Source organism: Scylla paramamosain, chromosome 25 (genome assembly GCF_035594125.1).
Source record: "Scylla paramamosain isolate STU-SP2022 chromosome 25, ASM3559412v1, whole genome shotgun sequence".
NCBI classification, from domain to species: domain Eukaryota; kingdom Metazoa; phylum Arthropoda; class Malacostraca; order Decapoda; family Portunidae; genus Scylla; species Scylla paramamosain.
Genome location: NC_087175.1, coordinates 10,670,293 through 10,683,392, shown reverse-complemented (window position 1 = coordinate 10,683,392; position 13,100 = coordinate 10,670,293). Strand labels below are relative to the sequence as shown.

The following is a 13,100-nucleotide window of genomic DNA, read 5'->3' as shown; positions in this document are numbered from 1 at the left end:
ATAGTGGGTCAGTCAACCCAAAGAATCCCATCAGTATTATTCATTTAATTATTTTTGCTATTTTTTTATATTTTTCGTTCCTCATAATAAAGCCACACTGTAGGTACTGTGTGATAATTAACCTCTCCCTACCCTCTGGCCATGACGAAGGCGAGAACCATTACCAATCAAAAATGTTTTCTTTTTTTCTATTGTGTGTGCGTGCTTCACCTCTTCTCTCTTCCTCTTCTTTTTTTTTCTTCTTCACCGTGAAGATCTTTGCCTCGGCTCATTAGAGCTCTGATCGGACCGGTGAGGAGGAGGGAGGAGGGGGGAACCCGAGGAGAGGGGGGGTGGCGTTACACTGGTGGCAGCGGTGGGATGCGCTGTAGTCTTGGCCAGTCGTATTGGGAGAGACAGAGTACTGGCAGTTGGGTAATATTGGGTCAAGTAATGTTCAAAGTGTCACTTCTCTACGGCAATGGTTTTGCTCGCGGCGCGTTCGCGGTGGACTGTATTTGGCTGGGGGGGCATTGCATGGCTGAGCTTTCCCAATACATCTCTGACTTTGGCCGGCCACTCTCCATCCTGTGTGACAATGCCTTGGAGTTCACAGGACGAGAACTAAGAACCTGGGCTGGTCTTCATGGGAGAGAACTGCTCTACACCACTCCCTATCACCCCCAGTCAAACGGACTCATCGAGAGAATGCACCGGACCCTGAAGACCGTGCTGTCCCAAATGTGCAAGGGTTACCCTTTAAGGTGGCCTGCCCTTCTCAGTGAATGTCAGTCACACATGAATCTGGCAGTACATAGCAGCACGGGGGTCTCTCCATATGTAGCATTCTTCGCAAGACAGCCACCTCGTTTCGTCACGGCGCCTCTCCTGACGGTGCAGTCTGAAGATAGTGACGTTCAGCAACTTAAGCGCATGATTAAAGACGCTAGTGTGACGTCACAGAGGAGGTACCGTGCAGTGGCGAACAGAAAACGACGTGATGAAAAGGTCTCAGTTGGGTCCTTGGTGTGGGTGAAATCAGAAACTCCGTTACCTGGTACCTCTACCAAATTGAATGCTAAGTGGAAAGGACCATATTGAGTGAGTGAGGTAATCAGGGACGGTCAACTGTATGTAGTGGAGGACCCCTATTCTGGGAAGTTAGTACAAAGAGCAGCAGAAAAGGTGAAACCGTATGTGAGCCGGAGTGAAATTATTCCAGAGTTGGAGGAGAACTATTCAGACGGATGTGTTGAGGAAGAGGAGGAGGAGGATCAAGACCTCCCTCCCCGCCGCCGTCGACCTCCCAGACGTCTTATTGAGGAGTGCTAAGGTGATGCACGAACTCAGGAGTGAGGAGAAGTGAACAGTGTTATAATGTATAGGATGTGAGGGTTAGGAATGAAGTGAGTTAAGAGCAGGAAATCCTCATCCGTCACAAGTGTTCGAAGGTCAGTGACACTGTCTCAGCCACAAATAGAGTGGGGCATTTCGGGAAAGTCGTCCCCAAATTCTCGTCGTGTCAAAACAGTTCATACCAGATGGTAGCTTATGTGTTTCAGTTCGGGGAAGTGTACCCCATTCTTGTAGGCTTTAGTTCGAGAAGTGAGGTTTCCAGGGAACGTCGTACTTGGTTACTTCCTCCTCAAGTTACAGTCATCACCTCTAACGGGTCCTAAGTTTCCCTTGAGGACGTATTACCCCAGTCTTCGTTGTAGTAAGAGGAATGATTTGTGTGAATGTTGGCGAATGTGTCGAATGCTGCGAATGTAATAGATTATTCCTTTTCTATGAGACGGGGAATAAAGAGAGTGACGGAGTTAGTCAGGTGACTTCTCCATAGATTACCCGTAGAGCAGAGGGTGACTGGGGTCCAAGTTCTCTTTTCCTGTAAGTATTCTGTATGTGAAAGGTGTTGGTACAATTTCCTACGGGAAGAAATGTACGAGTCAGGTGACTCAAGGGTAAGTGGTTGAGTCAGTGTCAGCTGTTTAGTAGACCTTATGTATGGATAGGATAGGGAAAGTGTATAGGTAGGATTTTGCATGTATTCTTCACCGTGAGTTTAACTCTGGGAGAATGGGCGTGTGTAACGCTCCTTTTTATTATTTCTGTGTTTCTTTGAGTCTCCCCAATAATTGTTTTCTTTTGTAGCTTGCGGTGAAGAGGAGGATAATAGCGGTAATTAAAGGTTTAGTGATTATATGAAAAAAGTATATTTATAAGGCGTGTATTCGTGGAGGTGATTTAAAAGTCTTGAAACATTTGTTATAAATAGTCTTTACTTATTTCAACTGTGGTTTTCTCTAATCAGTGGTAATACGAATAATAGTGTTACGAAAGCACAAACCTCAGCACTCCCGTAGACGCCCACAATTCCCCGACAGTCAGGACAGCACTCGGGAACACCAGCAGGCTAGACAAGAGATGCTAAGGGTACCACGTCCCACGTGATTCACGCACAGCCAGACAGAGCGGGTAGACAAACAGTGGGCAACACTTTCTTCCTTTACTAGTTCCGTTAGTTACAGGCAGTTACAGACACAGGCAGGGACAGTCAAACTCTTCAGGCTCACGCAACAGGCACTCGGCACGGAGGACACGCAAAGACAAGTTATCCAGAGCGGGGCCAACAACACACTGCCCAGTCACTGCAGTCACGCGACTTCTCTCCCGCCATCCATGCACCACTGCCAGACACCAGGCACAGCTGACACACACACACGCACGTCACACACTCAATCCCACAGAAAGAAATAAAGGCAACTTAGACTAAACAACAATAATACCCGGGCGTTACATCACCCCCTCCTTTACAAAAAGGTCGACCCGACCTTGCCTCTCCTTATATCTCTCCCTCAGAGTCAATCAACACAAAATCATCATAACGCCGTGGGCGGCGTCTGTCCCTGCGCGGCCGAGTGGGCTGAGGTTCCTCTGCTGGCTCTGAGTCGCGGCCGTCGCCCACCCCTGACTCCTCAGCCTCGGCCTCCTCTGGCTCGCTGGGGGTGGTGACAGCTGTCTCCGGGGACTCGTCGATTTCCTCGGCAGCAGAATCGGCATCATCGCCGCCACCTCCCCCGAAGCCCCAAGTGTAGTGCCCAGGACCGTGATAGCGCCACAGACGGTCCACATGCACAATGGAAGGGCGACGGCGTCCACGCTGGATTTTGTACGTCATCCCCGAGATCACGGCGATGACAGTGTAAGGCCCCTCCCAGGGGCTCTGGAGTTTCGGAGAGAGGCCACGCCGGCGGCGAGGATTATGCAGCCACACTTTCTCGCCTACCGCGTAACTCGCCTCCCTCACTCGCCGGTCGTAAAGACCTTTCATGGCCTGACTCGCTGCCCTCAACTTGCCTCTCACCCGGTGGTGTACCTCCGCGAACCGCTCCTGCAGGGCGGCTGCGAACCCAGAGGTGACTGTGGGGAGGTCAACATCAGGAGGGCGCCCCGTGGCCAGGTCAATAGGAAGGCGGAGCTCCCGGCCAAACATCAGCTGGGAGGGCGAGTGATCGGTGGCTTCATGGACGGCGGAACGGTATGCCATCAGCATCGCCGGCAGCTTGACGTCCCAGTCCTCCTGCCCCGCCCCACAATACTTGGCCAACTGTTGAACTAGCGTCCTATTGAAACGTTCAACCATGCCGTCAGACTGTGGGTGGAGCGGGGTGGTACGCGTCTTATAAATCCCCATCAAGTCACAGCACTCGCTGAATACACGAGACTCAAATTCACGGCCCTGATCGGAGTGCAGCTCGACGGGCATGCCAAACCTAGAGAAGAACTGGTCGACTAGTACACTCGCCACAGTCTCTGCCTCATGATTGGGGATAGCATACGCCTCTGGCCACTTAGTGAAATAATCCATGGCTACACAAATGTACCGGTTCCCGCGGGGAGTGAGGGGAAACGGGCCGGCAATGTCCACTGCCACCCGCTCCATCGGTGCCCCTACATTGTACAACTGCAGTGGGGCCCGGTTACGGTGCGCTGGGCCCTTTTTAGCGCTGCACACGTCACAGGCCCGGCACCATTCCGTCACGTCACTGCGCATTCCTCCCCAATAGAACCGCTGGCGGAGGCGTTGAAGGGTACGCTTTTCGCCTACGTGGCCACTCGTCACACCCGCGTGCACTTCCTTCAATAGTTCCGGCCGCATAGTACGAGGCACTACCACAAGCCAGGCGTCTCTGCCCATCCCGCCTACCGCCTCCCACCTTTTCACTAACACCCCGCTCTCGTCAATTGATAGCGTCTCCCACTGGCTTACCAAACACTTAGCGGCGGGGCTTTCAGCCGCCACTACCTGCCAGCTGGGGCGCTCGTCGCTGGCTTCTAACCAACGCACGACGGGGGCTAGATCGGGGTCACTGCGCTGCGCCACACGCCACCGCTCATTGCACTCGGCGGTGTTTGCAGGCACACGTAAACGGCGGCACACTGTGTCCAACACCCCAGGAGCGCCAGGTGAGGAGGCCTCACACGGGCTGGGCTCCCTGGCGGTGCAGTGTGAGCAACTAGCCTCACACGGGCGTCGGCTCAGGGCGTCAGCATTGTTGTGCACGCGTCCTGGGCGGTGAACGATCCGGTAGTTATACTGCTCCATGCGCCCCAACCACCTCGCCAACTGTCCCTCCGGCCCCTTAAGCGTCTTTAACCACTTCAGGGCGGCATGGTCAGTACGGACGGTAAACTCGGCGCCGTACAGGTAGGGGTGGAAGTGTTCGAACGCTTTCACTACGGCCAACAACTCTTTCCTGGTTACACAGTAGTTGCGCTCTGGTTTACTAAACTTGCAGCTGTAGTAAGCCACTACGTGTTCCTTGCCGTCCTTTACCTGCGACAGCACAGCCCCGACGCCCTCGGCACTGGCGTCGGTGTCAAGCAGGTAGGGCAGCTTCGGGTCAGGGTAAGGCAAGACGGGCGCCTCCACAAGCGCCGCCTTCAAGCTGTCAAAGGCCGCCTGACATGCCTCATCCCAGCGGAAGCTCGCCCCCTTCTTGGTGAGACGGTTAAGAGGAGCAGCTAAGGTGGCAAAGTTGGGCACGAAACGGCGGTAATACGTGCAGAGGCCCAAGTAGCTCCTCACTTCAGCTACGTTGGAGGGAGTGGGCCAGTCAGCCACCGCTGCCACCTTGCCAGGGTCGGTGCGCACGCCACCACTGCTGACGACATGTCCCAGGAACGGCACCTCATGCTGGAAGAGGAGGCACTTCTTGGGGCTAAGCTTGAGATTGGCCTTCCTCAGGCGCTGCAGAACCTCCTCCAGCCTCCCCAGCTCCTGCTCGAAGGTGCTCCCGAAGACTATCACGTCGTCCAGATATACGAGTGCCGTTTTCCACTGCAGGCCGTCTAGCACTCGCTCCATCAGCCGCTCAAAACAGCCCGGGGCGTTGCAGAGGCCAAATGGCATGACGTTAAACTGCCACAGGCCCTGCCCGAAAGAGAAGGCCGTCTTAGGCTTGTCCTCCTCCGCCATCTCCACCTGGTGGTACCCTGACTTCAGGTCAAGTGTACTGAACCAGCAGGCCCCGACCAGAGCGTCCAGCGTGTCGTCTATCCTCGGCAGGGGGTAAGAGTCCTTCACCGTCACGTCGTTCAGGGCCCGGTAGTCCACACAGAAGCGCTGCGTTCCATCTTTCTTCTTTACCAGGACTACCGCCGACGACCAAGGACTGTCTGATCGCTCGATTACCCCTTGCGTGGCCAGGTCGTTCACTGCACGCTGCATTTCTTCGCGCCTTGCTGGTGCGATGCGTCGGGGTGGGCTCTTGACCGGTGCGTGGGTGCCAGTGTTGATCGTGTGTTTCACCAGTGACGTGCGACCCAAGTCCGAGGCGCTCTGGCTGAACACATCGGCGTACCGGCCCAGGGTGTCACACACGAGCTCCGTCTGCGCCTCCGTCAGATTGACAGCGCTCCGGGTCGCTAGATCCTCCAGGAAGCTCGGCAGCGGGGCTCCCTCGGCCGCCCGCTCACCCTGCGGCGGTGCCTCGGCACGCTGCACCTCCATGCACTCGCCCACCGCTGTTCCGGCGGGTATGTTGCGAGCCTCGTCGGAGAAGTTAGCCAGTAAGACAGTGACTACCTTCTCCCCCGCTTGCACGAGGCTCCTTCCGACTGCCACTCCGTCAGCCAGTCGACAGTCGCTGGCTGGTTCCACTAGGCCCTCCGTGCTCTGCATCGGCCGTGCGAGTCGACACTGTACTCGACACTCAGAGCGCGGGGCCAACTGCATCCGCCGTGTCGTCACTACCTCCGACCGGCCGACCTCCGGAAGGAAAGGCACATCGTATCCACATACCTTTATCACCTTCCGTCCAAAGTCTACGCAGGCCCTGGTCTTCTTCAGGTAGTCGTAACCCAGCAGACACTCTTCCTCCAGCTCGGCAACATACACGGGCAGGTTCACCTCCGCGCTGCCGACACTTATTCGAACGTCTACTGGGCCTTGCAACGGCATGCAGTCCCCCGTTACTCCACACAGCCTGTCCACGGTGCACGGGAGCCACTCAGCACTTACCAGCCTCCGCTGCACGATGGTGCGCTCAGCCCCGCTGTCAATGGTCATGCAGCAAGGCCTTCCATCAACCGCACCTCGTACCTGCACTGCGCTGACGGTGAGGTGGCACTTTACACAGCACGGGGCATTGGCACCTTGGCAGGCTGTGAGGTCGCCCCCTCCTCCAGCCCGCTGCTGTTTCCCGCCTCAGCAACCTCCTTGGGCTTGGGGGAGGCGCTGGAGCGGTGGCCCGATTTGCCGCATGCGGCGCAGCACGTCTGGAAGGCTTTGGAGTTAGGCCGATCGAGGGAGCGCGTCCTTCGTCCCCTCGGACATTGGCTGCGTCTATGGCCTCTCTCACTGCAGCCCCAACAGCGGCCGGCGAACTCGGACGGGCTCGCCTCCCGTGACGCCGCCTTGTGCTCCACCTTCGCCTTCCGGCCCCGTACCTCACCGCGAGGCTGGGCAAGAGAAGAGAGGCTGGTCGTCGTCTGTAGGAAGGCCTCAAACTCCATAGCCCGTGCCAACGCCACCTGCACGTCAGCTGGGTGTGCCTGCTTCACATAGATTTGGAGCTGGTGGTCCTGGAGGGCGTCTACGAACGCGTCGCGCGCCAGAACAACGACCATGTCCTCGGCCGCGCTTGGATACGCCCTCCTCACCAGCCCTTCTACGTCCTGCGCCAGCTGGGAAAGGGTTTCGTCCTTCTCTCGCGTCCTCTTCTTAAGCTGGACGCGGTATACCTCCGCCTGATGACGGTGTCCGAAACGTCGCCGCAAAGTTTCGGACACTGCTGCGTATGAGGTGCGCTGGCTGGCAGGGAGATGACCCAGCACTTCCAACGCCGGGCCTCGCAGCGCTGTCGCTAGTTGCAGGGCCTTCTCTGCCTCCCCCCAGCCCTGGGCCAAGGCCAGCATATCGAACTGGGCGACGTAAGACTCCCAGCTGACCTTACCATCGTACTCCGCTGGCTTGCGTCTCACGTGACGAGGTGACGAGCGGGCTGCCTTAGGGCTCGGGGGCGGGGAGGCGGCACGGGGAGGTGAGCCCGGCGGTGTAGGGGGCAGGCTAAGCCCTCCCCTCCTGTCCCGGGTGGGCGGCCAGCCCCCAACGGCCATCTCGGGTGCTTCCCAAGGACCTGCTTCCCCCACAGGGCCCCATCCAAGGCCCCCAACAGCAGGTGGGGCTGAGGCCACACTCCCTTCAGGTCCTGGGCTAGTCACGGGAGGCCAGGCGGGGGTTGCGGGCAGCTGTACACCTCCCGCCAAGACGCCACGTGGCGGCCACGCGCCCTGCCGCCAAACACTCGCGCCCTCACGTAGGTCTGCCACCTCTTCCCGCAAGGCTTGGAGTTCACTTTTTACCTCCTGTTTCACTGCCTCACACGAGCGATCAGTATACGCCTGCGTTTCAGCCCTCAGAGAACCTAGGCTGCTTTGCAGGGCTTCCATCAGTCGTTCAGTTTGGGCAGCTTGTGTTGCCACGGTTTGCTCGTGCCTTTCCTCCTGCTTCTGAGCCATACTCGCCAGTTGGGACATAAGGAGGTCCATCTGGGTGGGCTTCTCGTCACCAGCATCACTAGAGTCGTGACTAGACCCACTCAGTCCCTCACACTGGTCAGCAGCACCACTCTCGCCCGCCATTTTGTCTACCACCTTGTCTGCCATGGTTTCTCCACTCGAGTCACGTAGGTCTGTACGAGCACACACTTAGCATCCCACTCCTGACGCCATTGTTACGAAAGCACAAACCTCAGCACTCCCGTAGACGCCCACAATTCCCCGACAGTCAGGACAGCACTCGGGAACACCAGCAGGCTAGACAAGAGATGCTAAGGGTACCACGTCCCACGTGATTCACGCACAGCCAGACAGAGCGGGTAGACAAACAGTGGGCAACACTTTCTTCCTTTACTAGTTCCGTTAGTTACAGGCAGTTACAGACACAGGCAGGGACAGTCAAACTATTCAGGCTCACGCAACAAGCACTCGGCACGGAGGACACGCAAAGACAAGTTATCCAGAGCGGGGCCAACAACACACTGCCCAGTCACTGCAGTCACGCGACTTCTCTGAGTTTCTCTCCCGCCATCCATGCACCACTGCCAGACACCAGGCACAGCTGACACACACACACGCACGTCACACACTCAATCCCACAGAAAGAAATAAAGGCAACTTAGACTAAACAACAATAATACCCGGGCGTTACAATAGGATTACATCATGTTGCGTCAGCCTACCAGTAACTCATAAGGTGTCATTCCCTAGCTTATAAAATATGTTAGTAATTTAAAATTCAATTATTAACTTCAACTAATGTCCAGCCTATATGCTCACCTTGCTAGCCAATTATTCCTGCATTTTTATTTAAACTCACGGTTCAGTAAAAATTATTTGTGAAAGAAGAGAGAGAGAGAACTAGCTAAGGTTCCAATAACTTCAGAGGCCTGTGGGTGTTGAGGGAGAGAGTACAGAATGGCGTCTCCCTTCCCTCTGGCAACAGGTGGGTCTCGTAGCTCTGAAATATTTGATTTTTCTTTTATTTAGAAGTGAATATTACTGTGTTCATGTTTATTATTCATGTCTCTAGTGAAGATATAGTAACAGTACGTGTTGTCAGAATGGCGTCTCCCTTCCCTCTGGCAACAGATAAAATAGCCGGTGTTGGTCCCACGTGGAGACAGGCCACAGAGTCTTGGGAAAGTGTTAGCCATGTAATGTTTCTTTAGTCAAATATAGTCTACTGTGAATGTGTTGTGAGCAATATTATTGCCGTAGAGAAGTGATGGATGAAGGCTGTGACGCTATTTAGGGATATAACGGTGCCCAGAATCAATGGTACTCTTGAGGAGTTATAAAAGTAATTATTTTCTTGTGTATTCGTAGTGTTAAGTAACGGAGTATAAGTGTATATGCCATACCAGAATTTCAAGTGCCTTTTTTTTCCTAGATTAACCACTCGATAAAGTGTCATAGTGGGTCAGTCAACCCAAAGAATCCCATCAGTATTATTCATTTAATTATTTTTGCTATTTTTTTATATTTTTCGTTCCTCATAATAAAGCCACACTGTAGGTACTGTGTGATAACTAACCTCTCCCTACCCTCTGGCCATGACGATGAAGGCGAGAACCATTACCAATCAAAAATGTTTTCATTTTTTCTATTGTGTGTGCGTGCTTCACCTCTTCTCTCTTCCTCTTCTTTTTTTTGCTTCTTCACCGTGAAGATCTTTGCCTCGTCTCATTAGAGCTCTGATCGGACCGGTGAGGAGGAGGGAGGAGGGGGGAACCGGAGGAGAGGGGGGGTGGCGTTACAGTAGTAGTAATAGTAGTAATGGTAGTAGTAGTAGTAGTAAACAATAACAAACCTTATGTAAAATTGTGTGTGTGTGTGTGTGTGTGTGTGTGTGTGTGTGTGTGTGTGTGTGTGTATGTGTGTCTTTATCGTCATCATTCCCCATCATTTCCATCACTGCCAGTCTCCTTGTTATCACCCATCGCCTCCCTTCATTACAATACCTTGCCAACATTCCCATAATTACCTGTCATCACCTATCATTAACTTTCCCTGGTCACTTACCAACATTTCCATCAATAACAATCGCCATCATCATACCATCTTAATCTATCTCCCTAATCCCTATCCATCATCTTCACACTTCATGAGTAAACTTATTCATGCTGTATTTGCCATCACCACTCATTACCCATCACTTCCGCCACTCAGAACCATCACCCTTCGTCAACCATCACTCACACCACTCCCGACCATCACTGATTTTTCCAAGAAACATGAAACTTATGCATAGTCATCAAAGATTTGAGTTTCTTTAGTGGACTAGTTCCTAGAATACTACCACAGTGATAATTTATATCATCAACACTACAGATATTACAGTACAACAAATATAAATGATTTATCCATCATCACTACGACTACTACAGTACTACTAATATACCAATTTTTACCATCATCATTATAGCTACGACAGTACTACTAAAACTATTAATTTAAATCATCATCACTCCTACAAAATTAATAATAGTAAAAATCATCATCATCATCATCAGAATAATGAAAACATAATAAAAAGTAAATGATAATAATAATAATAATAATAATAATAATAATAATAATAATAATAATAATAGCAATAATAATAATAATAATCATCATCATCAACACTATCATGATAATAACAATAATTACAATAATGATGATAATGATAATAAAAATCATTCTTCTTTCTTCCCTTAGGCGAGCACCCGGCAGCAATACAAGGGGGTAGCGACAGGAACTTGCAGACACTGCCAGGCCTGCTGTTGCTGGCCGGGGCCGTGTCTGGTTTGCACAACCTCACACAGCGATAATACGACAACCACTGCGCCTCACCCTGTACTCCTTCGCACATATCCCTACCGGCTACCACTTCTACTGTTTTCAGTCCTTCAATGATATTTCAAAATTTTACTGTAAAGTATATTGTCTAATAAGTTTTACTTGCACTTGATTTTGTTGTACTTTTGTCCTCCTTCATCCTTCCTCCCAATAGTTGTTTATCTCTCCCATGTTCATACACATCATTCACATTTTCCTCCATGCAATCTTTACTCTGATCTTTTTATTCCATTTTCTTCTGTTATTTTGTCTTGTTCTGATCTAATTACGCATTTTCATCGTTTTTGTGCCCTGCTTTTGTTGCTATCCCTTCCTCTTTTGCAAATATCTCTTTTCCATCTTTTTTTTTATCTTTTCACAAATATTTAAATCTCCTTTTCTTTCTTCTCACAACTTTCTGTTCTTTGTATTGACTCTTACTTTTCCGTTTTCCCTTTTTTCTTCCATGTTATCTTTTTCTTTCCTTTATTTATACTTTGTCTCAGCCTTTTTCTTTACTTGCTACATCTGATCCTTTTCTCCGTCCTCACACTATCATCTGTATCTCCTTTACCGTGTGACGCTTAATGAGAATATCACCTTGAGTGATTTATTTGGAAAAAAAATAAATAAATAAAAAAATAAAATTACACACACTATTTGGTATGAAATATTGGATCACTCCTTTTGCTGTCTGTGGAGTTTTTCAAAAATTATACATCCAAACTTGCATCATACGTTTCATCATGCTCAAAGAGAAGCTTTACAAGTAAAAGGGTTACATTTCATCACCTATTTTAATTTCTTCTCTCTCTCTCGTTCATCATTTCTTTCTCTCCCCAACTTTCCTCGTCCCAAACCTTTCCCATGCAATGCATTTGCACAGCCCCATCTCCTTCACTGCCACGTTATTCAATACAACACTAGCAAAGGTGCCCTTGACACCTTTATCATTTCCACGCTTATTTCGCACCAATATACACGTACCGCACTTCAAAATTTCACTCACCGTTTTCCCCTTCATTTATTCACCACACAATTCATGGACATCCATTCATACTGCTCATGCCACTTCTCACGTTTATATGAAGCACCGTATGTAACACCCTCACTTATTACGCCTTTGGTCCTTGTACTCGTAATTCACCCCATCCATATACCACTCCCCATACCACCACAAAGCTGCCCTCACACCTACCAAAAACATTGTTTGCTACCATGATCATTATTACTATTATAACGCATGTGCTTTTGTTTTCTATAACTAGGATATACTCTAAAATCACAATGGAAAATGCACGCATAAGGAGGCGTGCGCATGCACGCACGCACACGCGTACATACATACATACATACATACATACATACACACACACACACACACACACACACACACACACACACACACACACACACACACACACACACACACACACACCAAAAATAAATAAATAAATACCACTATTACCAAATTCTACCACTAGTATGTCATCCGGTGTGTGTGTGTGTGTGTGTGTGTGTGTGTGTGTGTGTGTGTGTGTGTGTGTGTGTGTGTGTGTGTGTGTGTGTGTGTGTGTGTGTGTGTGTGTTCTCTATATTATCATCACACGTGGTATTTCATAATTATGTAATATCAGTAGTGGATGTAGCGGTAGTAATAAGAAGAAAATGCCTCAAGGCTTTATTTTTCCTCCCGGAAATATTGCATTGATGTCAGACTGTGGATGGTCGTGTGGTACATCAAAGTGAATATGTGTATTAAATAAAACAACACTCGTTTCCTAGGTTTGTATCTATTCTCTTCTAACTTGCAGAGGGAATAAATGTATGAAAAATGCACCATTCTTTCATTCATAGCCAACCACTCTCGCGTCACAGCAAAACATAGGAGCAGATCTTTGTGCATGTCATGCACGTGGTGAAAGTGGAAACCACAAACTGAAGTTGCAGATCCACATTTATGTTAGGTTTATAGAATTTAAATAGTTATAAAGGTCTGTTAGGTTAGATGAGATAAGGTTTTGATTAGGATAAAGACGTGTTGTGGTGTAGGAATACAGTTTTGAATCCCTGGTCATGGGTAAACAAACTGGACTTTTCTCCTTCCATACTGAATCCCTATTCAATTTGCAAGCAAAAGACGCGGACATGCAGCAAGTCGAGCAAATATAGCTTGTAGCCAGTCAGCCAGCACAATCCAGCCAGTCAAGTGTATGGCTGAATACTCTCTTAAC

At 50.4% G+C, this 13,100-nt stretch overlaps 1 protein-coding gene across 1 annotated transcript in view; it reads left to right on the top strand.

Annotated features, from left to right (window-relative positions):
• The window catches only part of LOC135113202 (protein amalgam-like), a 46,396-nt gene extending 33,693 nt beyond the window's left edge, over positions 1-12,703 (top strand). Inside the window, exon 4 of the mRNA XM_064028339.1 lies at positions 10,747-12,703. Coding sequence (XP_063884409.1) covers positions 10,747-10,859 — 113 coding nt within the window. The 3' untranslated portion in view covers positions 10,860-12,703. The remainder of the gene's footprint in view (positions 1-10,746) is intronic.
• Positions 12,704-13,100: the final 397 nt, after the last annotated feature.